The sequence below is a fragment of the Hippichthys cyanospilos genome, chromosome 8, assembly GCF_059441005.1.
Source record: "Hippichthys cyanospilos isolate Australia breed blue-spotted pipefish chromosome 8, RoL_Hcya_1.0, whole genome shotgun sequence".
NCBI classification, from domain to species: Eukaryota; Metazoa; Chordata; class Actinopteri; order Syngnathiformes; family Syngnathidae; genus Hippichthys; species Hippichthys cyanospilos.
The window spans coordinates 21850151-21877897 of record NC_142376.1 but is presented as its reverse complement, the minus strand read 5'-3'; the positions used below and the strand labels follow the sequence as shown (position 1 = coordinate 21877897).

At 38.0% G+C, this 27747-nt stretch overlaps 1 protein-coding gene across 1 annotated transcript in view; it reads left to right on the top strand.

Annotated features, from left to right (window-relative positions):
- piezo1 (piezo type mechanosensitive ion channel component 1 (Er blood group)) overlaps positions 1-27747 on the top strand; it is a 141451-nt gene that overhangs the window by 3267 nt on the left and 110437 nt on the right. Inside the window, exons 2-13 of the mRNA XM_088420841.1 lie at positions 956-1051; positions 1594-1759; positions 5193-5334; positions 6176-6377; positions 8277-8490; positions 10167-10338; positions 15445-15552; positions 18896-18968; positions 22158-22261; positions 24694-24773; positions 26410-26590; positions 26792-26894. Of these exons, the coding sequence (XP_088276967.1) occupies positions 956-1051; positions 1594-1759; positions 5193-5334; positions 6176-6377; positions 8277-8490; positions 10167-10338; positions 15445-15552; positions 18896-18968; positions 22158-22261; positions 24694-24773; positions 26410-26590; positions 26792-26894 (1641 nt within the window). The remainder of the gene's footprint in view (positions 1-955; positions 1052-1593; positions 1760-5192; positions 5335-6175; positions 6378-8276; positions 8491-10166; positions 10339-15444; positions 15553-18895; positions 18969-22157; positions 22262-24693; positions 24774-26409; positions 26591-26791; positions 26895-27747) is intronic.

Genomic DNA, 27747 nt, shown 5'->3' with positions numbered 1-27747 from the left:
TGGGGATGGTGCAAGTCAGGAGACGCATGGCAGATGTTCTAGACAGCCAACTCTCCCATAGCCAAGAGTTGACAACAGCTGACCGAAGCAGGCTGTCACGGCAGGTGCAAATGCTACAAGCTTACCTGCACAGCTTTTTGCGGCTGCTATTATGAAGTTTATTTGTTATTTCTGTGTTTTTTGGTTCATTGTTGTGTTTTATTTTATGGTATACATTATTTTGGTGGATATATTATACAGCCAAAACAATCACTGTGGCATATCCATGTACAGTTTCTTGAATCCAGGAATAGATATCTTTCCTATAATCAGTGTTAGTATGGCCAAAATTTTTGACCCTTCAGCTTGCATTTAAATGAAAAAAAGATGTAACAATGCAAGCAATTGCTCAAATGTGTGTTGTTTCCTGAAGCAATTGTTATGGTTAACATATGCTGTCTTGAATCTAACCCATGCCATGGACAGTTTGAGCAGAAAAACATGTTAATACACTTCCTTTACTATGAAAATATTGAATAAAATAATCGTACCTCTATCTGAATTAGTTGCTGAAATAATACGTTTTAACCCATATCTTGGCTATTATGCTTTACTAATGTCAATGATGTGTTGCATATGTAAAATGAAATAATTAGCATTATTCTTTTCTATTAAAATATTTTTTGTTTGTTTTTTTCAGTTTATGTTAATACCATCTTTTGTTGTGGAACATGTTTATTTTTGCTCAAAGAATAATTTTTGGGGTTGAGAAAATGGTCCATGTATGTTTTTCTGTGTATTTTCTAATGGTAAGCAATAGAACACATACGGTGTTACAGCTAACAGTGGACTGGCCCTATCTGTATCAGCTGTGAATAGCAAGGATTCGTTGTGTATGAACATACATTTGAACTTTTATTGTGCTGTATTATAACAATGACGCTGTTGGGTGACTCGAAAATGTGTGTTTTTGCAGCTTGCCTTCTTCGCTACAATGTACTCTCCCTGGTTTACTTAATTTACCTCTTATTGCTGCCATGGTTTCTGTGTCCCAACAAACATACCATCAGAGGTAAGACCACCTGTGTGACTGAGCAAATTGGCATACCCAAGCATCAACCAGGCATGATTTAACACCATATTTCTTCTATTCGGTTGTACAAAAATCAAGTGTAAAAACAAAACATCAAAACATAGTACTACTCTTACTGCTTCTTCTACTACTTATTTCACTACTGATTGATACAATGTATTGAAGACAAAGTTAGCATGTGACCCCCCCCCCCTCACCCCGGTCGTTTTTTTGCATGTTGGGATGTTGGGTTGAATCCTTCCTTAAAGAATATTCATTTCACTTTATTCATTGAAAAAATAACATGTAAAAACAACTGGAATGAAATGAAAACAAAATATTAAAGGCTTCAATAGTTTAAGACACAAAAACAAAATTCAAATATATTTGCTTGAAACTTATATTATTTCATAATTATACAGGTTGAATCTCGGTTCTGGCCCATCAGGCTCACCACCAAAAAGGGCTTAATGCAGTACTGTGATAGCATCCTTATTCGTCAATTTAATTTGAACACACTCTGTTTTTTCTTTCTCTTTCAGGTTATACAGGCCATTTCATCAGAGCAATATTTTGTACCAGTCTACTTTTTATACTTTCTCATATCTTCTTCCAGATAGTATTATACACCTATCCTACTTTAAACATTGCTATTGCTGACAACTGTTCGTACACGGATATTGTAACCAGACATATAGGACTGTCCAGGTATGTCAATATTATCTAATATTGTTTAAAGTTGTCTGATTGTTTTCATGAAAAGGTCTGTTTCTACTACAAAACACAAATGTATAAAGTTGAACCCCACAGACACGTGGCTTCACCTATTTCCAGATCTATTAATGCCTACTATATATATATATATATATATATATATATATATATATATATATATATATATATATATATATCCAAATATATATACACTTTTTTTTTTACACGGACGCCCGGGTTACAGCGTACCTTGCATAGGTTTTTTTACGATGTAGAATACTGAGTTTTTTCTTCCCCTCTTTAAGGTATTTATTCTGCTTTGCGATTAACATCAACAACTCATGTCCTGTGGGGTTGGTTGTGTTTTGTTGTTTTGCCTCCCTCATGATGCGTTTTTAGGTAATTTCTCTTATTTTTCGTTGCCGTCAAACTGCCTCCGCTGCAACGCGTCACTACAATGCTGGTCTGCTATTGGTCAGCGTCTCGACTCCCCAAGATACTGGTCCACTATTGGTCAGCGTGATGAGGTCACGAAGATGCTGGTCTGCCATTGGTCGGCGCACAATACATAGTACGTCCCTGTGGAGTTTTAATCTCCCACAGGGACTGTCTTGTTAGTCATTGAAACGCACCCACAGCAAAAGGCGCACACACACACACACACACACACACACACACACACACACACACACACACACACACACACACACACAAAGAAAGGAGGCTTGCCAGCCAGTTGCCAACGAGACGAGAGTATTATGTGCATACACTACTCATGGGGTATGAGTGGCCCATGAAGGCGAATGCTGCTGGCAAACACAGCGCAGAGCTGCTTCTAAGTCCTTGTTGACTCTCTCCGTCTGACCATTTGACTGCGGGTGGTGCCCTGAAGACAAGCTGGTGGTGGCACCCACCGCTTTGTAAAAAGCTTTCCAGACTCGGAATATGAAATGGGATTCTCTGTCTGATGCTATGTCCAATGGGATGCCAAGGAGATGGCAGACATGTTGGACCAGGAGATTAACAGTTGATGATATTCTTTTCCCCGGGATCCTGGTAGGCCCGTGACAAAGGCTATGTGGGACCAGTGTTGAGATAGTACAGGCAGGGAATGTAGGGAGTCCCACGATCGGGATTAGAAAACAATGAAAACAAAACACAACAGGGGTCAAATGGAGAACAAAAAGCGGCATTTACTAAAAGCGTCAAGTAGATCACGTGTGAAACAAAAAACTAGCGGGGCGGAAAGAACAGGTCGACAATGTACTGAACTGGATAAAAGTAGAAAAGTAAAGCGCTCGAAAAAAAACTCAGGGAATAGTAAAGTAGCAACAAAACATACGCGAAGAATACTCATGTCGTGCAAAGCGACAAATGAGGGATGGAAACAAGGAGAGTAAGCAAAAATATACAATTTGATAGAAACTCCGAAAACTCGGAAAAACTCGGAATGTACAAAATGCTAATAAACTGGCGGCTGTTCAGAGAATAATTTGACGTTGTCGCCCTGCCCCGGCTGCGCTTAAATAGTGGGTGAAGAACATTGAGAACAGGTGCGCAGCCGGTGTGTCCACCCCTCGCACAAGGACTGACCCATCCTCAATAAAAGAAAGTCCAACCAGGGAAGGACGGAACAGTTCACGACAAATTGGACTGAATGCACAATCCACATGCGATAAGATAATGACTAACATGTGGCCTTTTTGCTTTGCATTTTTTGTAGCTGCGTGTGAATCATTTAGAGTTGGCTTTGTTGCCATGAATAAGAGAACATTTATTATTTTTATATGCACTTTTATTCTCACTTTAGAAAAAAAAAATGTAGCTCCCGATTTAAGTGCAAGCACGAAAATAGGGCTGGAACTTTTGTGGGCAAAAGTAGAAATAATAGGAAATAGTGATGATAATACTTTTTTTTTTTTTCAGTTCCCCGGTTGGGATTGTAACACAAATTCGTATGGTGGGCAATCCAACCTATATTAATTCGCTAATGCATGCATGTAAAACTCCAGGTCAAAACATCAAAATTGTATATACATTCAGGCTCAAATTTGGTTTCTTTGGTTTTTTTTTCCAACTTCAAAAAAAAAATGCCTCAACCAATATTAATGTGGAATACCTAGGGGACTCTCATATTATTGTTGCAAATTTGCAACGCCTGCCTGGAGAGGGTTAAAAAATTGTATCGAAATAGTGTAGTAAGTGCTATGTATATACTGTATAATATATATACATGTATACAATTAAAAAACATCATAAATAAAACTATAGAAAGGATTTATTCACCTTTATGTGACGAGCTTGTTATGGTCATAATCCCTAGTGAGGGTAGCCTAGCCTAGGCTCGGCGCGAGTAGTTTGATGGGCCCAGAAAATAAGAGTAATTACTTAAAAACGCCTGAAGATGGAGACAAAACAACACAAATACAACCAACCCCTAGGGTCATGACAGTTGCTTTTTATTGTAAAGCGGGAAAAATACCCTAAGAGGTGACAAAAAAAGGTTGCAGATCACGTCATAGGCTGAAAAAAACGTTAGGCAGAGATGTTGTAGACTGGGGGTCCACTGTACAGTGTTTTCCGTAATGTTTGACACCATTTCATAGGCCAATAATTTTTACAATCTTCGCTGGAATGACATCAAATTCTCACAGCTTGTGTAGAAACGTTTCATGTTTTTGTGTGTAACGTTTGGCAGTTCTATCCTTTCAGGTTAAGAAATGCTGTTCACTTCAACAGAAAAGACATTTTCTGTGTTTGAGTATGCTCCGACTCAGTCACCAAAGACAGTGCAGTGTGCCTTCTTCACAAATTTTGCAAAGAAGGCACAAACTACAAAACAAATTAGGACTTGGCACCATAAATTTCAAGAAAAGGCCTGCTTAGGCATACCTAAATCGCCAGGACATGTGCAGAGTCACAGGCGGCGCTCAAGTTGAACTTTTATGAAAACCTTTCACAGAACCAACAAATATTTGTACTTTTTTTTGTAAATTTAACCAATAAAACTTATGACCGTTAACACAAAGTGTATTTAGTTTCTTTAAGATCCCTCTTGTCGATTCTGAGATCTGGGCATTTAGAATGGGGTCAACCATTTTGGAACACCCTGTATTTTAATGATGAAAATATTGATTAAATAGATGATTTGGCTAACCTTAACAGTTTATAAAGTTGGAACAATTTGAATGGCTCTTGAAATTCTTGGAAGAAAACACCAAATGTTTAAATGATTGAATATATCCGTGGGTATTGTTGAACATTTGGAACATGAATTTTTGGAATCTCTCCCAAGGTCAACTGAATGTGCTAGATGTTTCGAATTTCAAATTGGAACAATAGTCATGTGTCATCGATTTTGCAATTGGTATGTAATGAATGGTGAGATATTTAACTACACATAAACAACTGAATGTATTTCCTTTAGGCTGCCGCTGGAGGATCCTTGGACAGTACTCCGCCTTTTGTGTCCTGACCTGGTGCTGTTTGGGATATCTTTGTTAACCATCATCCTTTGTAGAAGATTGGTCACAAACCGAGAAATACTGGCTGCAGAAAATAATACAGCAGTAAGTTCTACACAGTTCTACACTTCTAAAATACCTTTTCTGATTTTGTAATAACAGTTTTAAAAAAAGTCTAAAAACAGGCCAAAATTGCACATAAAATTCATAATTCTTGTTCTGTACATTCTAGCATATGGCTGCCACTGACTTTTTGTAGGTCTTGATACCCTACATATGCCGAAAGATTTCCACAGCTCAAGGTCAAACCTACCTGGATTTACTGTAATTTTACCACTCTGGGTGGCGATGCAGAGCCACTTTTTTTGTCTTTGTTTGTGGTGTGATGAATTCAGTGGCGGGCCGTGACTTTCACACGTATGCCTTACGTGATGTCAGACTCTCGAATAAAGAGCCCTTATGAGCACACGTATGCATTACTGGGCTACACAGTAAAACGTGTCATTATACATGATGCTGTCAAAACCTATATATATATATATATATATATATATATATATATATATATATATATATATAAAATATTGCATGTGTTCAATCGGAGATTGGTGAGCAAAATTTGTTATGGTTTTCTTTGATTAATTTTACGCATTTGTTTTAATTTAGCTTGGTAAAGATTTGCTACTCTAAGAAATGCTGATTTTTATATTTTGTTTGAAAATAAAAATGCTTTTATAATGTACAAAAATTACATTTCAGTAAAAAAAATACTTTAAAAGGGTCATAGCTGTAATTTATGGAGTAAATTAGAATACTGTACAGCCAGAGGCCGTATAGAAACCACGTTTTACCCCCACACACGCACACATGCACACACATACAGTCTCCTACTTTTTGAAAGTACAATTATTAAAGAACCTTCTTCTTTTCCCCATTTTGAACATAGATGCAGGAAGAAGAGACAGATAATGAGGATGAATTTGACGATGAATCAGAGGATGAGGATGAAGAAGCATCATTTCCTAGTGATGCCACTCAGGAATCTGTCACCTTAGCCAAGCAGTTGGCTGAGCGTTTGAAAGCTTTAGTCCATAAAGTACTGCTGGACCTTTGGAGAATCTTTGCCATGAGCCTACTTGCTTTGGCTGGTAGGACCTGTATTACCCATCACACTTGCACATATAAAAAGATCATGAGAGAATAAAATAAATTTTAATTAGTTCATTAATGAATCTGTGCATCCTCAAGGCGGCCAGACAGGTAAAATCATGTTATATATCTTAAAAAGAGTGTCAATCATATGTAGATCATTGCTCTGTGTCCCGACCTTGTCCCGATTCCTCGCGAACAGCGGGGGGCACAACTGTAAATATAATATTAAAAATAAAATAAAACAAAGATGAAGTAAACCAACTATCTTTTTGGTCCCCTATATATCACAATGTGGCATTTTTCCTTAAGTTGAATGGAATGAATGGAACATATAATATATGTTTTGGTGCTATATACTAACTGTTGATCTCTAAAAAAAGTACATTTAAAAAGAACTACAAGACTGATTATAGTATTATAATATAACCGGGACCAAAGCTGGATGTCTGGTCATTGCCCTGACCCATACCTATTGTGAACCTCTTTGGGGTGATCAAAGGATTTTATCAGTGCTGAGCATTTGCATGATGAAGGTAGATGCTAACGGTAATGAGAATTTTCCACTCTCTGTCACTGAAGCAATCAGCAAACTATTTGGCACAAGCATGGCAACTGTTCACTTCTGCTCTTAAGTTGCAATGTTTGCATTGCTTGTAAGAGAAAGAATTCTTGAGTATTGTAACGTTGATTGTTGTCAATCACTTTGAATCTTGCTGGGCATATTTTGTATGTGTGGCATTACATGTACCGTATTTTTCGGACTTCAAGCCGCGACTTTTTCCTCATGATTTGAGCCCTGCGGCTTAGTCCAGTGCGGCTTATCCGCTGTTTTTTCACCACCAGTCAAGCAAATGTGTGTATCTGCTCAAGGAGTCAGTTTGTGGAACAACTATGAAATATAACTGCAAAGATATGAATCAATGGCTGTGCTCAAAAAGAGTTTTAAAATATATTATTAAAAATATTTTTAAAAAATGTCTAAATTGAATACCAAGTCCAATACCACCTTTGTTGTTTTAGAGTTGCACATAGACTTAGAGTACCCTCTTCTGGTTTCTTCGGAATATCGTTTTTCCCAGTAGACGTCAGTTCTCTAATGTAGCAGCATTTGAGGACGACAGGTTGATGTTGGAGGATCGCTGATCTTATTTTGTTTTGCCTTGGACGATAATTGTTCGTAAGTACACAAGTTGTCAAAATGATGACACTGTTCATCTGTTTTGTTTATCGTTAGAGACATTGGAAATAAGAATATTTTTTGGTTGTGCAACTTGTTTGTTAGCTCGAGAGGTGCTATGTATATTTAGCTGATTACGTGCTTTATTTTTCTAGTTTTACGGCGACCTAAAGAAGGGTGATGGTCAATGGCCATTGTTCAAGTAAAGCAGAGCATAAGGAAAGACGGCCTGGTTGTTTGAAACCCTGTTATCCAGCCGTTTAGCTGGCGAAAAACCTGACGCTTCGGAGTGAGGACGGCATAAAGATCTTATATAAAAGTTTGTGTTTGATATACAGTATACAGTATATATGATTGTATTTATAATATTATGATTGTATATGTTATTTAGGTGCAGTGTGTGCAATGGTCAATAAATGAATCGGTCAATTAAACAATGGGAGACAGAATGCTGTCAAAGAGAGGATGTTGCAGTTGGTAGACGATTTAAAAAAAATGTATAATTTTTTAATTAAAACTTTCATATACCATCTTTTTGGATAAATATCTGATGTTATGACCTGCGGTTTATAGCCCAGTGCGGCTTATCCGTGGCAAAATAGGTTTTTTTCAGTTTCTGCTGCTGCGGCTTATATAAAGGTGCAGCCTATAGTCCGGAAAATACGATATCTGCTTTATTTATGTATTTATTTTAATAGCAGGCTTTCCTTCTCTCTAGGAATCATCTTGCCATCTGCGTTCTCAGCTGTTTACTTCCTGCTTTTCATTGGTGTCAGCACATGGTGGGCGTGCCATCTTCCAATTAGTCATCTGGGTTTCAACGCTCTGTATGTGATGGTGGGCTTCTTCACTGCTGGACACATTGTTTGTCTGTACCTTTACCAGTGTCTCCTGGCCCAGGTTCTTTTTCCACCAAACAGTCTGTGGGCAAGGTAATTTTACATAGAGTGAATGTAGTACAGTCATTATTTTCATCAAGGTGTTCCACTGATCACCTGTTAAGTCAGTTCATCAACTAACCACACAATACAGTCTTGTGCATCTTTGTGGATGCGTTCTACAGTAAAAGTAGGAACATTTTGCAGTTTAGTGTTCCCTTACTTTCCCTTCACAGCAGCCAAAATGATCAATACATGAACACAGCACAGAAAAGCATAAATAATAATATTAGAGGTGTCAAACGGCTCAACTACTGGTTGAGAGGGCAGTCGTCCAAGACTGTAAAATCAAAGCAACAACCTGTGCACTGTCTTGATTGACTACTATGATTTAGTTCACAAAGATATACAGCAATGACATCGGAGCAAATTATATTAAAGCAAGGGAAGATAAACACAACTGACGTACAACTGTTTGTTGTTTATTGCTGTTTATTGCTATTTGTTTATTGCTCAATTATGGAATGTAGTCTGCTGCTCGGGGAAGTGAACAAAATAAGAATTTCATTGTATGGTACAAGTATAAATGTGACAATAAATCTCTTGAATCTTGAATAGCTCGGGAAGAGGCTCATCATGAAGAGGCTGCTCGCAGCAAGGTGGCCATGGCCAAACATATAAAAAAGTGCAGCAATGGTGATTATGGATTAGTGAGTGCCCGGAAGGAAACAACAGGACTTGTTGAGGTCAACAGGCAGGTTGTATGTGGCACTGTTGCTGCTCCTGTAGTCCCTGATGTGTTGTGAGACCTGCCACATGCATCCTGGGTCAGCATTGGCATAGAAAGCCATCTTAGTTGCTACTATGACTTTTCTCAGTCTGTAGGCAGCTTTGTACTCAATCTCACTGCCAGATGTAAACGCAGTGGAGCAGGCATACAGCATACCTGTTAATCCAGGGCTTCTTGCGAGGAAACCTTCTGATTTGTATGGAGGACATGATGTTCTCCAAACAGATATCAATTTACCCAGTCACATAGTCAGCATAGTCCTGGATGTACACTGACAGAAGAATCCTCCTGGTTGGCAGCTGCTTTGAACACATCAAAGTTTGTGGGAGCAAAACAGTCCTGCAGTATGTCCTCGCTCACTTGTTTCCAAAATGTAACCAGTTGATGACTGGACTTGATTGTTCGAGTTTCTAGAGGCCACGTACAAAAACAGAGATGTGGTCCAACCGTTCAAGGTGGATGCTGCACAGTATGCACCTTTTATGTTCGTCTAGCCTGATCGAAAGTGTTCTTATCATGGGTGGGAATGTCTATATGCTTATGATATTTGGAGAGTGCAGTAAAAGAGTCAAAGTAAAGTAAAGAAGTAAAAGACCAACAACAACGAGAGCCAATTATGGCCACAGGTCTGGTCAGTTACTTCCACAGTAGAGGCTCAGAATATCATCCATCCATACTCAATGTCATCTGCCTCTCTCAAGACATGGTTGAAATCTGGCTGGAAGGGGGAGTTGAAACTCCTCCAGAAAGAGCTAAAAGAGTGTTGAAGAGTGGAAAGTGCATGCTTCCCTACTGAAGCTACTGCCTCTGCAATCTGACCCCATCTAAGCGGAAGATGGATGGATGGATTTCAGTCTATGCTTAATATGATTAATTATAAAAGCCAATTTGCTCATGTCATCAGTTCGATCATATTTTCTTAATTTTTGTCTCTGCCAAGGCTCATTGGTCTGAAGGACATGATCAAACCTGGAAACTGCTCAACACCATATGACTTCAGCCTTAATGTTGAATATGACTGGCCAGTTTATGTCAATCCTGGAATACTCTTCCTTCTCTACATCATCTCAGCAATGGTTCTGAAGACTGGATGTCATGAAGCACTTCACCAGGTATCTGTTGCCTTGCTTTCTCTTTACTGTACTGGCCACAATTCTTAAAATAAATAAATAAATAAATAAAGTATATATTTCTGTTTACATGGAATGCAAGTTTGCATAAAAGAGGCATAAAACTTTGAAAATTTGTTGTCCGATCAGTGATGATTCTACAATGAGATGTTTAGGAGCGATGCGTTTACCAAGCAAGATAAGTGTAACAGTTTTATACATTTTGCTTCAATTTAATTTTCACACAGAAGTTAGAGAAATGTAACAAGATGTCTATCACATTACAATTTAATGATGTCATGATAAATGTTGAGCTACAGCAAAGTAGTTCTTTTGAAAGTAATTGTCCCCCGTAGCATCTTAACATTTTTTAAACTTCTAAAATCAGGAAGAAAATTTAGAAGAATAGACACCATGTTAGACTCAATTGTAGAGTGGAATGAAATGTATTCAACAAATATTATTGTTTCCTCAAGTAAAAATCAGAGAAGATGGGCAAAATTATCTGCCCCTTTTGAGTTAGTATTTTATGGAACCTCCTTTTGTTTTGATTATAACTGCAAGTCTTTTTAGGTATGTCTCTCTAAGTTTTGTGCATATTGAGAGAAAATATTCCGAATTTTCAGATCTCTCCATAGATTCTCTATCCGATTGAGGTCTGGACTTTGACTTGGCCATTCTATCACCTTAACATCTTTGGTTAGTTTATATTGTTCCATTGTAGATTTGGCTTCATGTTTGGGGGTAAGGGGGACACGGATGACCCCAGGGAAAAGGCTTTGTCATGTGGTGTAATTGCAGTAAAACAAGAATTGTCATAATTTTTCTTTCAGTTTCAGGCACTTGGTTATTTTTCTTTTCTGTTTTTGACTAAGGTGTAACTCATATAAACACTTTAAAACTAATGAACAGTTGTTGAACGTTGATTTATATTGCTTTTTTTCTTTTGTTAATGTGAAAAGGATAGGATATACGTCTACAATTTTTATAGATAGTAATCATATTTATAGTCAGCTTGTTGGGGAGGGGGGGCACATTGATTGACAGCTTGGTCTCTGTGAGCCAATCACGTGACTCATAGGCGTGCCGAGAGGAAACGCACACGTCTGTGTGCTTACATAGAGAGCAACGGAGAAATGCACAGCTTTGGAAATCTGACTTTTACCTAGATTTCTTTTGTAATAAATTGAAATTTCTAGTCTATTGTTATGTTATAAGAGGTTTCACTTTAATTCGATGTCCGGGCATACCCGTTTATAAAAATCTTCTTGCTCAGAAAAAGAAAGAGCTAAAACAATTACTCATAACAATGTGCGGGTTCAGGAAGAAGAGGCATAACTGGGACTGTGAAATACGTGAGTGGCAATGTGTCCAACTTTGTATTACTATATTAAAATAATTGTTTTAAACAAATTTGGGGCTTTAAAACAGGTTTTGATTTTTGGTTTTATTCTATAGTTTAGTATTGCATTGTAAAATAATTAAAAAAAATAAAGCTGGCTACTACACGGATTTCACTTTGTGCGTTTTATTTTTTGAACGTAACCCCCGCGATAACGGGGATTACTGTACACAAGATGGACATATGACCATTACTTTCAATTTGTCAGCGATAAAGACAAGAAAAATATGATCATTAGGTACACTTCGTGCGCGACACCAAAAAGTTGTCTACTTCGCAAAATAGGACCAGTAATTTGCCAAACAATTTCAAGTGGGGCCATAGTGAAGGAACCTAAAAACACTTCTTGCATCAAACTAGTTCCGAGCTTGTTCGTTTTTGTTGAAAGATCGCACATACCGCAACATAATGAAACAATTGATTTAATCCAGACAAAGAGTGGGAAAGTATACGAGGTCTAGGGCCAATCCTTCCACAGGTCGGACCAGAAAATGGCAACCTTTCACCTTCCACATTCAGTTCTTATACCCTTTTGGGGCATGTAGTCCCACTGTGGAATGCCGGTGTTTGTGCGTGTGTGTGTACGTGTGTGCGTGCGTGTGGGTGCGTGTGGTTGGGGATGGTGTCTTCAAAAGTATTTGTTCTTTGGAAGAGGGAGGAAGTCTGAGCACCATAAACTCTGACTGATATCTTCGCTTGATGGCCGCAACTGGCCTTTTGTTCCTGGTGGAATGTTGTGTCGGGGGATGCAATTTCTTCCTTTTGAAAGTGACGACTAGTCTTGATTTCTCCTGGGCCAAGACTATATCTGTCATGGTTTGTTGGATTTTGGGTTGTGGGTTTATTTTGAGGGGTTATGTTTTCATATATGGTTCTGCTCCTGCTCCTCTCATGCCTCCCTGCGTTAGTTTTGATTTAGTCCACCTGTCTGTTACCTGCCCTCATGTCCTCCAATCCGCTCCCTTTGCCTGTTGTCCCTACCCAGCTGCCGTGTGTTTGTCTGATTAGAGTTGTATGTATTTAAACCTGGTTTTCGTTACAGCCCGCGTCGGAACATTGTCTTATCTCGTCATGTCGTTGTCATTATCATATAGTCATCTTGTAGTCCCGTCTCGTCCATCAGCTCCGTGTTTTTCTGCCAGCCTGCCCGTAGTGTTTGTTTTCTGTTTTTCCAGCCTGCCTGCGCCCTTAGTTCGAGTTTTTTGCCGTCCTGTTTTTTCCGCTTTTGTTCCCGTACGTTAAGTTAATAAATATGGATTTCGTCAACCCCCTGTCCCGACGCTCCCCTGCTTTTGGGTCCTCCTCCTCCGCAACCATGCCGGCATTCACACCCGCCGCGCACCCTCGTGACAGTATCTGCATCCTACTGACATTACGTTGTCTCAATTTTTATTAGAATAACAGTTCCATGAACCCACTATTTTATTGATACATTGCATTTAAAAACATGCATTTCCTTAGTAACGTGAAGTTAGCGAAAAGAAAACAGATGGAGGATTGCACTCCCTCGCTGATGGATGACACTTCGACATCACGAGGTTGGAAGATTAGTTAGGAGATTTATAGAGTATTAATAATAGTCAATAAACGGTTCTGGTCAATTTCTATCAAGATGAAGCATACAAAACAGTACGTTAACACCAGTGATGCACAGTGATGTAGGCTCGCTGTTAACCTTAGCCCCACCCAAACCATCTATTTTTTAAACATCTGCCCTTAGCCTAGCCGACTGAACTTGAATTTTAATATTAACATTGAAATTGTGAAAGGCACTTACTGTTTTTGCCTACAGCATTATCAGTGCATTGTTATGCTGTGAAGATAAGTTATAAAGGGATTAAAAAAAAATATTTTGTATCTTGTCTCTAAAGGTTTACAATACAATACAGATTAAATGATATGTACTGGTTTAAGGCTTAATCCAACCTTTCACTGGATGTGTAGTGAGCGTAATGAGCTACAGTTAGAATGGCAAATCCGTATTTCCAGTTATGGTGGTGAGAGTCATATAAAAGTAATGCAATGGTAGTGGAATGCGTTATATTTCAAATAAAGTAATTTGTAATTATTTTGAAATATCAGCAATAAGTAAAAAATAATGCATTAGTTTTGAATTAACTTGCCCAACACTGCAACTCAGGCCTTGTCTACATGTAACTACGTAATCTTGCATATTCTCCCCGTTTCATGTATTGAAAAAAAAAAAAAAAAGAAAGCCCATCTTACCAAATCCATGATTTGATTTTGGAATACAATATTGCTGGAAACTACAATGATACGTGACTCAGCAGACAACACACAACAAAGACAGCAAAGTAGGTAGTAAAAGCAGGGTATTTCAGTTGGTCAAAGATGGTAGAAATTTAAAGAGAAAAACAGAAATATTAAGATTTCAGAGTTTTTTGATAGCAATTTAACAGTGAAAACGTTGTTTTTCAAAATGTTGTTATAAGATGAACAGTTTGAAGTTGAAAAGGCTTGGATGGGTCAAAATATGTCAATTACAGATGAAAAACAAACAAAATCTTTTAAAATTGAAATTAAAATTTGAAATATTGGTAGACCCATTAAAGATGTATTTGGCTCCATCCATCTGTCCATCAACCAAGCAGCCCCAGATGAATGAGCTGAATGTATTGAATTGAATCAAATCGGAAAAACGGTTATTTGAAATATTGAATGACACATTGGGAATAAAAACGGAAATTTTCATTGGTCGTTTAGTGGTGAATATCAAATATATGTAAAAAAACATAAACCTGTTTTCGTGCCTGGAATGCACAAGATTTGGCTCGAAAAACAATCGGACAGACACCCTAATTACTGACACTTTCTGGTTACTTTAATGCCACTATTACACTTATTTCTGTTTAAAAATCAGGAACTCATATACAAAATCTCTCCCAGTGTGAACAAGAAATACCTGTGTGTACCTTTTAGCATTGTATATTTTGAGTGAATTACTCAGTCATTTTAAGCATAGAAAAATTCTAACGTATGATTATTATTTTTACCGGTATTTATTTGGTTTTATTTTTTTGCTTTAACCCTTGTTACGGAACAATCTAAAGCAGGCATGTCCAAACCCAGTCCTCGAGGGTCGCCTCTCCGGCATGTTTTGGAGGTTTCGGTCCTTCTACCACACCTGATTCCAATGATCAGCTCATCAGCAAGCTCAGCAAAAGCCTGACAACAAACCTGATCATTTGAATCAGCTGCATTGGATGACTGAAACATCAAAAACATGCAGGATAGGTGGCCCTCGAGGACCGGGTTTGGACATGACTGATCTGGAGTGATGTAGTATCTCCTGTGCAGGATTTTGAGTTTGACAGTAGATGCTCAGGCTGGGAAAAAAAGTCAATCCACTTAAAAAAGTATTGCAGCACACTGTATCAATTTGCTAAATGGTTAGAACGACGTATTCTTTATTAAGATAACATAAAAATTGAATATTTAACGACTTGATAATTCGTAGTAATTTCAATTAGTTGCATTGCATTTTTTCAGTCCAAAGTACAATGAGGTCCAAACTTTTTTCACTGCAATGAATGTTATGAGATTTTCTACCATCATGCCTGAATTTAGTGCCATGTCGTTTTTGACATTTGACAAAGTTTCACCATTTTGTTTTGTTGAACTACAAATTGTAATTCAGATATTTTGAGATGTATTGCAATATGTCATAGTTGTTCTCCTTTCCTTAGGATGAAAACAAGCAACAGCAGCTCAAAAATGTGAATGACCCAAAGGAGGTGACGGCAGAGATAAGCTCATGGGATCAAAAGAAGGAAGACTGTGAAAATGACACACAGGTACAAAAATAAAATATGTTTTGAACATATATATTTTGATTTTAATTCAACTATTCAAATCTGTGATGCTTTAAAGCAGGCGTCCCTAACCACTGGTCCGCGGCCCGGGACTGGTCCATGGATCAACTGGTACCGGGCCGATTGGGCTGCATCTGCTATAATGTTTTGGAACGGATTTAGTTTAATAGTTCATTCATTTGTGCTTTATTTGGCTTGATCTTTGTTTTTTGAGTTTGACACTTGTGCACTCCGGTGTCTGACAGACCACACTTAGCGAGCCGACTACCACTACACTACACAAAGTTCTTCTCTTTTAGGTGTCCAGAGCACAAAGATGGCAAAGAAACATGTCAGCCTCCTGTAAGGCATGGAGTGACTTATGTAACTTAATTAGCAGTTTCTGGACCTACAGTTATATAGAAAATATATGGTAATGAAATAGAACTTTTTTTTGTTTGTTTTTGCGCATACTAGTGAAACCCTAAGACTGTGTTTTCTCTTACTGTGTTTTCTGTTACTGTGTAACTCATTAAAAGGCTCACTTTCAATGTTACTGACTTCAAGCAACCGTTGAATAACAACACATGGGGTTTGTACTTTGCTATGGTGGTGCACAGAGAGAAGAGTAGACCCAAGTGCAGGAAAGCCTGCAAGGAAAAGCAAGAGTGCACCTTTGAAAAAAAATTCCCTTAAAAGACAAAAGTTGCAAACTCAAAAATCATGATTGATTTCATGAGCACAAGTTTGTCTGTTTGATGTATACACAGGGGCCATTGTGTATCTGGAGTTGGAAAATATGAACTTGAGCGTTATGGTGAAAAAGAGAAATTGATAGTACGCGTATTGCTCTTTCAGTTCAATTCATGTCAGATGTGAATGCCCACAACAACCCTTTATAGTTCTTGTTTGTGTTCAGGACTTTTCGTTCCTATTCAAAGGGCAGATCCCTTTTTATTTATCTTTTTTTTCCCTGCATATTTTGTGCTGTATTTTAATTCTTTGGTCACACACATATGTTGTACCCTGAGAAAATGTTTACCTTTTTTTTCCCTAAATTAATCAAATATTTGTTGGTATAATACATTTTAAAAATGTGTAACTAATGTCCAGGAACACTGCTACATGTTTATCCCTTTAACTAATGAGTCTTTAAAAAAAAAAAAATACTTATGACATAGTGTGCTTGTTTATATGGCTAGGATACTTTGAAAATTAGTTAAATTCCCACTTCCATTTCCACCAAGAAATACCACTGGCACTGTATATCCCATAGACCATGATACTTGTACCAAAAACATGACAGAGAAGGGAAAATGATCCCCAAACGCCCACAATACATTGTAATCAGTGTAATCTATAATAACATTTATACATATATGTATATAGCACATATTATCAATATATTTCTGCGGTTCTAGATCGTTAATTGAGGAGATATTGTACAACACAAGTTACAGTACCTCATTGACAGTGGGCCCAGCACTGGCTTGTATATGGAAAAGTTGCGAGTAGCCACTAGAATGTGTCGATAGGTGTGTCATGAACTGCTGGTATGCCATTTCATGTTACTGCTACCTTTGCTATACTCACTGCCAATTTTTCAAAAGTGCAGGAACGCATTGTCCCAACAGGAGTGAAAGGGTTCAGTTAAGTATTGTTTCTTTTTCAGAAAGCATGCACTGAAGTTTAAAGATGCAATATTTGTATGGCGTTATATTTGTGCCACAATTACGCACGCGCGGAAAAAAAAATTGAGCGGAGAAAATCAAACTCAGCGAGCGAAAACAGATTTTGAGAGCAAGAAAAAAACTATTGAGCGCGTAATGATAAGAGTTTGAGCGCGCGCCGATGGAGTTTGAACACAGAAAAAGAAATTGCTCGCTCAAAATTCCTTTTTGCTCGCTCGGGATAGCCCGCTCTCGCTCAACATCTCGCTCTCGCTCGCGATACTCCTCTTTCCCTCGCTCAACATCGCGTTTGCTCAACATTGAGCTCTCGCTCGCTCGAGTCGTCCTCTGCGCTCGCTCAGTTCTGCTCACGCGTTACGTTTGTGCCACAAAACCAGCCAATCAGAGCTTGTAAAAGCACTTTGATTGACACAGCTTAGTATCCAATGAGATTGCTTGTACGCTATCCGTTGACGCACTCTCGTTTGCCCTGTGTTCACCCGAAAAGGGCAAACGAGAGTGCGTCAACACGGACTTGGGCTGGAGAATTACTTTTAATATTATTATTATTACTGTATTGTATCATTTGACAGAAATACCTTGTTAGTTTTTGTACTTTAATAATATAAGCCCACCCCTCCCGCCCACGTCGATGTGACGCACTCTCGTTTGCTCGTTCCGGGTGAACACAACAAGCAATCTCATTGGATACCAAGCTGTCAATCAATGTGCTTTTACAAGCTCTGATTGGCTGGTTTTGTGGCTCAAACGTAACGCGTGAGCAGAACTGAACGAGCGCAGAGGACGACTCGACCGAGCGAGAGCTCGATGTTGAGCAAACGCGATGTTGAGCGAGGGAGGGAGGAGTATCGCGAACGAGAGCGAGATGTTGAGCGCGAGAATGCTATTGCGAGCGAGCAAAAAGGAATTTTGAGCGAGAAACTTCTTTTCAAGAACTTTTTTTCTGCGCTCAAAATCTGTTTTCGCTCGCGCAGTTTTATTTTCAACGCTCAAATTTTTTTTCCTCGCGTGCGTAATTGTGGCACAAATATAACGCCATATATTTGTAGCTATCCACATATACTGTAGCCTGTTTAAAAGTTAAAAGTATCATATATGATCAAATACTTTGTTTTAAAGTACAATTACTATATTTTCTTGGAAAATATTTGAGAGTGGTGTTACACATCAAACTGCATAAATGTTTTATTTTTTTGCATTCTAACAATATGATTAAACATCCTTTACAGTTGTTTTTTTTCCGAAATAAAACCTGCTTTTTTAAAAATGAACATTGAGATCTAATTCTAAGATGGTCTCATTTTATTGTGTTTTTGTAAAAGAAAAATCTGCCAGTATGTGCATAAATGTTGCATGTTTTGTTTGAGAGGCTTGATGCATTTGTAGGTCGACACTTGGCCGTTAATCACACACTACCAATTGGAATACCCTTTGATTCAAATAAAATCACATTTAATATCATTCCAGTCATATTTTCACAATGGATCATGCTTGCTGATGTGACTTTGACACAGTCATCACAGTTGCAGAAATGTGCTTTGCAGGAATTTGCTTCACTGTTCCAATACTTTTGAAGGGGATGAATACATTTTATTAATTTTATTAATGAACTTAATAAATGAAGTGGATTAATGTTTTTTTTTTCTATCTCTCAGCTCATGCTCTTGTGTGTGGGAACAGAGCACAACGTTGAAGAAACTGTGGCTGAGGAACATGTACCACAACTGGGTATGTTTTTTTTTTTTTTTTTTTTATACAGTAGTTGTAAACAAAGACTAAAAAAAAAGCTCACACATGAAGTTCTACAGTCTGTGACCAAGTTATGGTCCTACTAAAGTAATTTACTATTACCTGATTGGCAGAAATTACTGAAGACATCTAGTACTGAAGTCAAAATTATGGTATGATGAAAACATTTAGACAATGATATAAAACAATCAAATAAAAACATATACAATATTGTCCTAATTTGGATATTTTCTTGTCCTGTAATTGTATGCTACAAAAATTAGTTCGGTCCATTAGGCTCTGCCAGGTTGCTCTCTAGACTGTACAACAGCTCAGGGATGCCCTCACGCAGATCTGGGAGGAAATGCCGCAAGACACCATCCATCGTCTCATTAGGAGCATGCAGCGATGTTGTCAAGCATGCATACAAGCTCGTGGGGGCCACACAAGATACTGAAAAGAATTTTGAGTTGCAGAAATTAAGTTTTGGAAAAAATGGACTAGCCTGCCTCCTCTTCATTTCACTCTGATTTTATGATATCTACACAGTTGAGCCCTCTGTAGGCTGAAAACTTATTTCCATTGAAAGACTCGGCATCCTTTTGTTCCTAAGTCACTGCCCTATCATTTGTATAGATATCCAACTCCATATTGAGATCTGATGTATCTAATGTGTTTCTTTAAAGTGCTCCTTTAATTTTTGTGAGCAGTGTGTGTGTATATATATATATATATATATATATATATATATATATATATATATATATATATATATATTTGTACATATATATATATATATATATATATATATATATATATTTGTACATATATATATATATATATATATACATATATACATATATATATATATATACATATAAATATATATATATACATATAAATATATATATATACATATAAATATAAATATATATATATATATATATATATATATATATATATATATATATAATGTATAATGTAATGTATAATGTAATGTATAATGTAATGTAATGTATAATGTAGTAATGTTAAATAATAGGAGATAGGAAATAGAATATGCAAAAAATACAAAAAAAGGATTGTTTATGGTTATATATATATATATATATATATATATATATATATATATATATATATATATATATATATATATATATATATATATATATATATATATATATATATATATATATATATATATATATACACACACACACACACACATTGCTCACAAAAATTAAAGGAGCACTTTAAAGAAACACATTAGATGGCCATGGCCATCCTTACTATTTTCAATTGTTATTGTTAAAAAAATATCAAATGAAATACACCATATTTGGACAACTGAGGTTTGAGGTTTGCACTGGACAACAACAATAAGTATGTGAAGAGACAGTGAATTACAAGAAGATTCCAGACATCTGCCACTTATACATGAATACAGGATGATCTTGTGTCGACATGTCCAAAATCCGGCCCGGGGGCCAAATGCGGCCTTTGGTCAATTTCCATCCGGCCTGCAGCCTCCGTCATAAAATCAATAATGTCTGGCCCGCATGGAGAATTATTACACTGGGCAACAGCGCTGTCACCTGCGTGTGCTAATTGCTGCCATCTATAGGCTCATTTAGGACGAGCAAACTGGTATATGAGTAATTGACTGTATTAGCCCCTAACTTTCTAAAATGGCGACAATCAACAAAAGAAGGAAAGTTGACCGCGAGGGCCGACGGTTCAAGGATGCGTGGAAATTGGACTGTTTCTTCACTGAAATACCGAACAACTATGTCTGCTTCATTTGTAAAGTGACAGTGGCTGTTTTTAAATTGTTAAATGTGAAGCGACATTACCAAACAAAACATGCTGACGTTTATGGCAAGATCACAGGTAATGAATGCAGCGAGAAACTGAAACATCTTGAAGCTAGTTTAATCTCACAGGAGCAATATTTTACAACTTTTACCGACAGCTGGATAAGGACAAGTTCTGAGAGATTCGAGCATTTGGTAAGAAAATGCTAAGCTTGTTCGGGTCGATGTATTTGTGTGAGAAGACATTCTCGGTTATGAACTTAAATAAGAGCCATGTGAGGACACGGCTATCGGATTCTCACTTACAAGACATCTTGCGCATCCATACTACTGCCATAGAGCCACATCTGGCCTTTGTCCTGCACTCCAGATCTCAGTTTCACCCATCACACTAATGCGGAAAAGTCATTTTTCATTTATGATCAGTCTGAAAATGTATTTTTTTTTTTTTTAGATTTCATTCCAGAATAATAACCATTTAAAAATCCAATCAACATTTATAGTTACTAAGATATGACTATTACGGGTTAATTTCTCTTTTATTGTGTTTAAAATTTTTATAAATATTCAACTGCCATGGTGAGATTTTTTTTTATGTTTCAAATGTAATTTGCACCGTAGAGTACAGTTACTTTTGTTCAACTGTTACAAAAAAGTTAAAGAGTTTAAAAAAAAGTAAATTTAAGTAAATATTCAATGTCAATATTTAATGTCAATTCAATTTTGATATGCACGTTTCAAATTAACCAAAACACATGCTTAAGATAGCTGAAATTAAAATAAAAAAAAGCAAATGTGAAAAACACAACGGCTCGCTGAAATGTATTTAAATTAATTGCTGTTATATTTAAAGAACGGCCGCCAAGGTTGGCCCCCCTACATTTTTAACACACCAAATCTGGCCCCCTTTGCAAAAAGTTTGGACACCCCTGATCTAATGCATAGGAAAATCAGACCTACTACAGACCATCAAAAACAACATCAAAATCTACTTTTACATTGCGGTGTCTGTCTCACTATCTATCAAATTAAATAATCATAAGACCCTAATGCAAAACCATTTAACTATTATAAATTTGATTATTTTTGTAACTGCTTACTTTCATGACTGGTTAAAATAGATACTGTAAACTACCGTAAACTGAGATAGTAACTTGCTATCCAATCAAGTATGTCAATCAACAATCAACAAATGTTTCTAATGTTATTTATTTATCTAGTTGCAACCATTTTTAGACCCTGCTTTAGACTAATACCGCAAAGATTTGAAAAAAAAAATAGAATGTAATAATATGTCTTTGAGATTGAATGTGTATGAAAACCATAGATTAGTGTTTTATGAGAATCTCAACTGACAGGTCTGTTTCTTTGACAGGTATTGAGGATGTAACTGGTGGCCAACTAGTTGAAAATCCATTTTTCATGCTCGGCAAGATGGTTATGCAGCAGAGTTATGTCTGTGCTCTGATCGCAATGATGGTAATTATTTACTATCATGAACTAATGTGGTAAATGTATGAAATAGAATATTCTCTTATAAAAACCAGTGATGGCTATTGAAATTCTACTCATCTCTGTTCAAATGCAAGGTCATTGTGGTATTAAAATGAGACCAACATAACTCATTTGCAAAGATTGCAAAGATTTTCTCTCTGTCATTGTGACCCATAACCTGTAAAACTTAAATTGAAATAAAATAGAAATATTTTATGGGTTAAAAAGTAAACCTGCACACCCAAAAACACACCTACAAAAACAGCACGTCTCAAACTAAAACTTTGTGCACATTTCGTCCATTTTTTTCCAGTGTTTTGGGGTTGACGCGAAGTGAAGTATGGCATATCTTGATGTGGAAATGTTCTCGCACTTTTTGCAAAAGTGTTCAGGTCTTACCTCCAGCTGGGCTATTAAAATAATCTTCTGGTGAAGATTAAGGTTCTTTTGTTGACTTGGGTAGGTGCTTTGGCTCAGAAATTAGGTACTCTTGTTCATCAGCTTGGTTAGTCAGAACCAAGTTATGTTGTGTGAACTGATGAAATCTCTAGTCAGAGTAAAAGCGTTTTCTAAGGCAGTGGTTCTAAATTGGGGGTACGAGTACACCCGGAGGTACTTGAATGAACTCCAGGAGGTACTTGAGATTTTAAATAAAACAAACATGCAAAAATCCTTTAGAAATATTTTTTTTAATTAATGAAATGTTTCAGGAAAATATAAGTTAATGAAATAAATTTTATGTTCAGTATGTTATTCAATTTCATTATTTTACAAACCCAGATGCTCCCCATAGGTTTAACCCAACTTTAAGCCACCTCTTGTTGCATGTAAAGTTCATGATTTATTTTTGCAATCAGATTAATGTCAGTTGCAAAAGCTCCAAACAAATCCCAAAGTTCAAATGTATAGCAAGGTTCACAGCCTGAAGACATCTATAGGATGATATTCTCTGAGACTGTACATATAGCTCTACCTAGTGGTGACAAAAAAATGTACTTTTCTTATTATCGTTTAACTGCGCCAAGCCAGCTGAAGGAATATAACTGAAAATTTGCTAGTAAAGCATCAAAACGTTGATCATGTTCTACACCGAATGTTAAAACCTTTTGATATAAGGCATGGCCTTAAATATCACCAAAGTGCTGTCTAGAAAGTCTAATGAACCAAGATACAGTCGGCCCCCGGCTTACGAGCACCCTGATTTACGAACAATTCGCCTTACGAGCGTGGATCAGGGAGAAATTTGTCCTCCGTTTACGAACAAACCTCTCGCCTTACGAGCAATTCGTCATGCCAGCCATTGAGTATATAGATATGTTCACGTTTAATTGCGTCAGTAAAATCAACAGCAGCGACAGCATTAATCATCAGTAGATGCTTGGGGCAGTAACGTGAACGCTATTGCTCTTACAACGTCACACTGACTGTCTCACTCACGGTGTCTAAATATATTACCATTTAAGTGTAGTGTTTGTACAGCTAAAGGGAAAAACAGCTGACATGAAATTAAATGTGCCGATTGCAGGACAAAGAATTGTCATTGGTTTAAATGTGTGTTTTTTTTTAAATTAATTGTCAATACATTCCAACCGTTTAAAAAAAAAGTGCGAATAACTATCAGTCAGTCACGGAGATGCGAATATGCTATTGGTCGATTAAGGTCACCCGGTCTCACTCACGGAGATGCTATTGGCCGGCGTCACACGTCAATCACAGAAATGCCGATATGCTATTGGCCGAACGCCTTTATCTAGCTTGATGGGACAGGATGGAAGTAAGGAGAGAAAATTAGTGAAAAACGGAATGTTGTGAAGACTTTGCAAACTTTATCTGTTAGACATAGCTTCTAAAATTACTAGCAGCGGTAAAGAAAGAAATAAGAGGATGATGTTTTAGCATCTGCGTGATTTGCACCCTGACTGAAAGAGTTACTGTAACACTGTAAGAGCAATAGCATTTCTAACGCCGTGTTGACTTTGAGCGTTGGGCTCTGTCCCCCTCTGCTTACACCCAGCTCAAGTCTCGTCGTTTCAAAGGTAAAAGCTTTTTACCCATTGTAAATATTATATAATGTAAGTGTACAGCAGATTATGTCACTCAATATTAATATATGTATACAGTGTGTCGTTTTAACCTAAGGCTTCGGCGCGCGTTGCACGCATTCACGAATTAACATGGGATTGGATTGCCCGCTATACGAGCAATCCGAGATACGAGCGTAGCCGCTGAACGGATTAAGTTCGTAACCCGGGGGCCCACTGTATATGAAAAGTTGGAGGCATATCTACCAGCAAGACCTACAAAACATCAGTTAACTCCTACTCAAACCTCAATAGAAGTCGGCTACTCATCAAATGTAACATGAAAAATTTCAGCAATGTCAACATTAAAACGATCTCATTGTTCTTTCTATCCAGGTTTGGAGCATCACATATCACAGCTGGCTGACATTTGTCCTACTGCTGTGGGCTTGCCTCATCTGGATTCTACGTGCTAGGTTAAAAACTAAGCCACTAATTGCAATGCATTTAACCCTTGTATCTATAGTCCTTTATACCTTGTGTAGTTAAACTGTCTCCTCCCGCTCGGCAGGGGGGAGGGTAGGTGTTCGGGGCATTAGTAGATGTTCTGGGCAAGTCCCACTGGGAGGAGATACAGGGGACCACCTAGGACACGCTGAAAAGACTTTATCTCTCGGCTGGCCTTATGAAGCCTGAGGATCTCGGACAAGCGGCTAGGGAGAGGGAAATCTGGGCTTCTCTGGGCTGCTCATGCAGTTGCCTCTGCGACCTGACATCGGATGAAGCTGTAGATGATGGATGGATGGATGGATGGATGGATGGATGGATAAATGGATGGGTGGATGGATGGAAGGATGGATGTATAGTTTTATTTATTTGATGTTAATACAGTAAAAAATTATTCACATCCGAAAGAAGAAAAAAAATATTAAATACAATGCTGGGCTTGAAGCTTTACCCTGCGCGAGGATACAGGACACACACAACGATTTTTGGCTTGTAACTTTGGTTCTCTGGTGTTTTCAAAGTGTGTTTCTCTTGGCTTGAGTATCATCTTGATCACTGGTCCCCAACCCCCGGTCCGCAGACCGATACACGGCCAGCTGAGCTTTCAATACAAAACAGAGCCAAGCAAGAGCACTCACCTGGCTTGTAGAAAGGCGGAAGCGAGAGCTTGGGACAACTGGTATGTGCAGCGTTTGCTTCACTTAACAGCTGTTGAACCGTAGTTACTGTGCTAAGCTAACGATAGCGCATCATTGTCAGACAATTGTCAGCACGGTCTCGGCCACTTGATTGCGACATTGAAACTTTTATTCTTTGGCAGGCGAGTATTCCCGCAAAGAATGAAGGTGCTGTCGGTGAAAATATTGGCTCTGTCTCATCCCAGAAAAGTGAAAGTTCTCAGCAATGCTCTTCTTTCCGGATCTACCGTAAAGTGCACAGCAAGCTCGCTCCACTCCCCTCCCCTCTCCTCGTGCGACAAAAAAGTGGACAAAAAGTACAACAGCGACAGAAAGCCCTGCAATTCGGTGCATAAATCTGAGGCGTAGTGAGAAGGATGATGTGGTTTTTAGAGCAGCCAGCACCCCCCCCCCCCCCCCCCCCCCACCCCCCCGCCGGTCCTCAATACAAATCTAAGGCGTTGACCGGTCTGCGGTGATCAAAAGGTTGGGGACCACTGATGGAGATGGTATGGTGGGAGCAGAAGTGGGTTTTATATTTTCTTTTGCTGGTCGAGCAGTTGACAGTCGTGCCCCCCCCCCCCCCCCCCCCCCCCACACACACACACACACACACACACACACACACACACATCGTCGTCAGTATAACATTTTTTTTCCAACCCCAATCATGAATGCCTAATCAAATCAAACCTTGCCACTTCAAGGACAAGGACGGCAACACTCACATACTAAGTTCTAACGTGGAGTCTGAGGCAGTCTAACAGCCCTAATACACATGTTCAAATGAAGGCACTTTTGCATCAAACTAAACCACTGCTCTTCTACATTTGGCACAGTATAAGGGTGGTTTGCAAGAACTCTACATGACTTCTCGTTTTGAATTGATTTCTAAAAATTGGCCTTGTTTTTATGTTTCTCTTTGTAGGCGACATGCAGCCATGCTGTTTTCTCCGTTTATCATGATCTATGGTCTGGTACTTTGTTGTCTACAGTATGTATGGGCCATGGAGCTTGCGCTTGAACTGCCGACTACCGTGGGAACCATGAGTCTCAGGCAGCTAGGGCTAAATAAAGCCCAGTACCCCTGTCTGAGACTGGGTGCTATGGTAAAATTTTAAATACCACTGTAACAAGCAATTTGGAAAACAAATAGGGCTCTTCGCCCAGTGTGGCAGTGTAAAGTGTGTATATAATGTATATCCACAGTGAAATTTGACACAATTTTGTTTTTAAAGAACTTATTTGTTTTGCTGGTTACTTTTTCATAATTCCTGTTAGAACATGTTTGCATCTTTTTTTCTCTTTAGCTCCTGTTCACTTCAACCTTTTGGCTTTTAGTACATCAGTCAGTTAAGGAAAACTTCAGCAAGAGAACAGGAGCTGCACCACTAGAAGATGTCACTTCAACAGGTAATATTTTCAACTTTTTTTTACTTGCAAAAAGTCCATGTTGACATTAAATATGACAAAAACAAAACATGACGTCTGGTATATACAGTGGCTTGCGAAACTATTCGGCCCCCATGAACTTTGTGACCTTTTGCCACATTACAGGCTTCAAACTTAAAGATATAAAACTGTAATATCTTGTGAAGAATCAACAACAAATGGGACACAATCATGAAGTAGAACACACTTTATTGGATATTTTAAACTTTTTTAACAAATAAAAAATGAAAAATTGGGCGTGCAAAATCATTCAGCCCCATTGAGTTAATACTTTGTAGCGCCACCTTTTGCTGCAATTACAGCTGCAAGTCGCTTGGGGTATGTCTCTATCAGTTTTGCACATGGAGAAACTGATATTTTTGCCCATTCCTCCTTGCAAAACTGCTCCAGCTCAGTGAGGTTGGATGGAGAGCGTTTGTGAACAGCAGTTTTCAGTTCTTTCCACAGATTCTCAATTGGATTGAGGTCTGGACTTTGACATGGCCATTCTAACACCTTGATATGTTATTTGGTTAACCATTCCATTGAAGCTTTTGATTTATGTTTTGGATCATTGTCTTGTTGGAAGACAAATCTCCGTCCCAGTCTCAGGTCTTTTGCGGACTCCATCAGGTTTTCTTCCAGAATGGTCCTGTATTTGGCTCCATGCATCTTCACATCAATTTTAACCATCTTCCCTGTCCCTGCTGAAGAAAAGCAGGCCCAAACCATGATGCTGCCACCACCATGTTTGACAGTGGGGATGGTGTGTTGAGGGTGATGAGCTGTGCTGCTTTTACGCCAAACATAACGTCTTGCATTGTTGCCAAAAAGT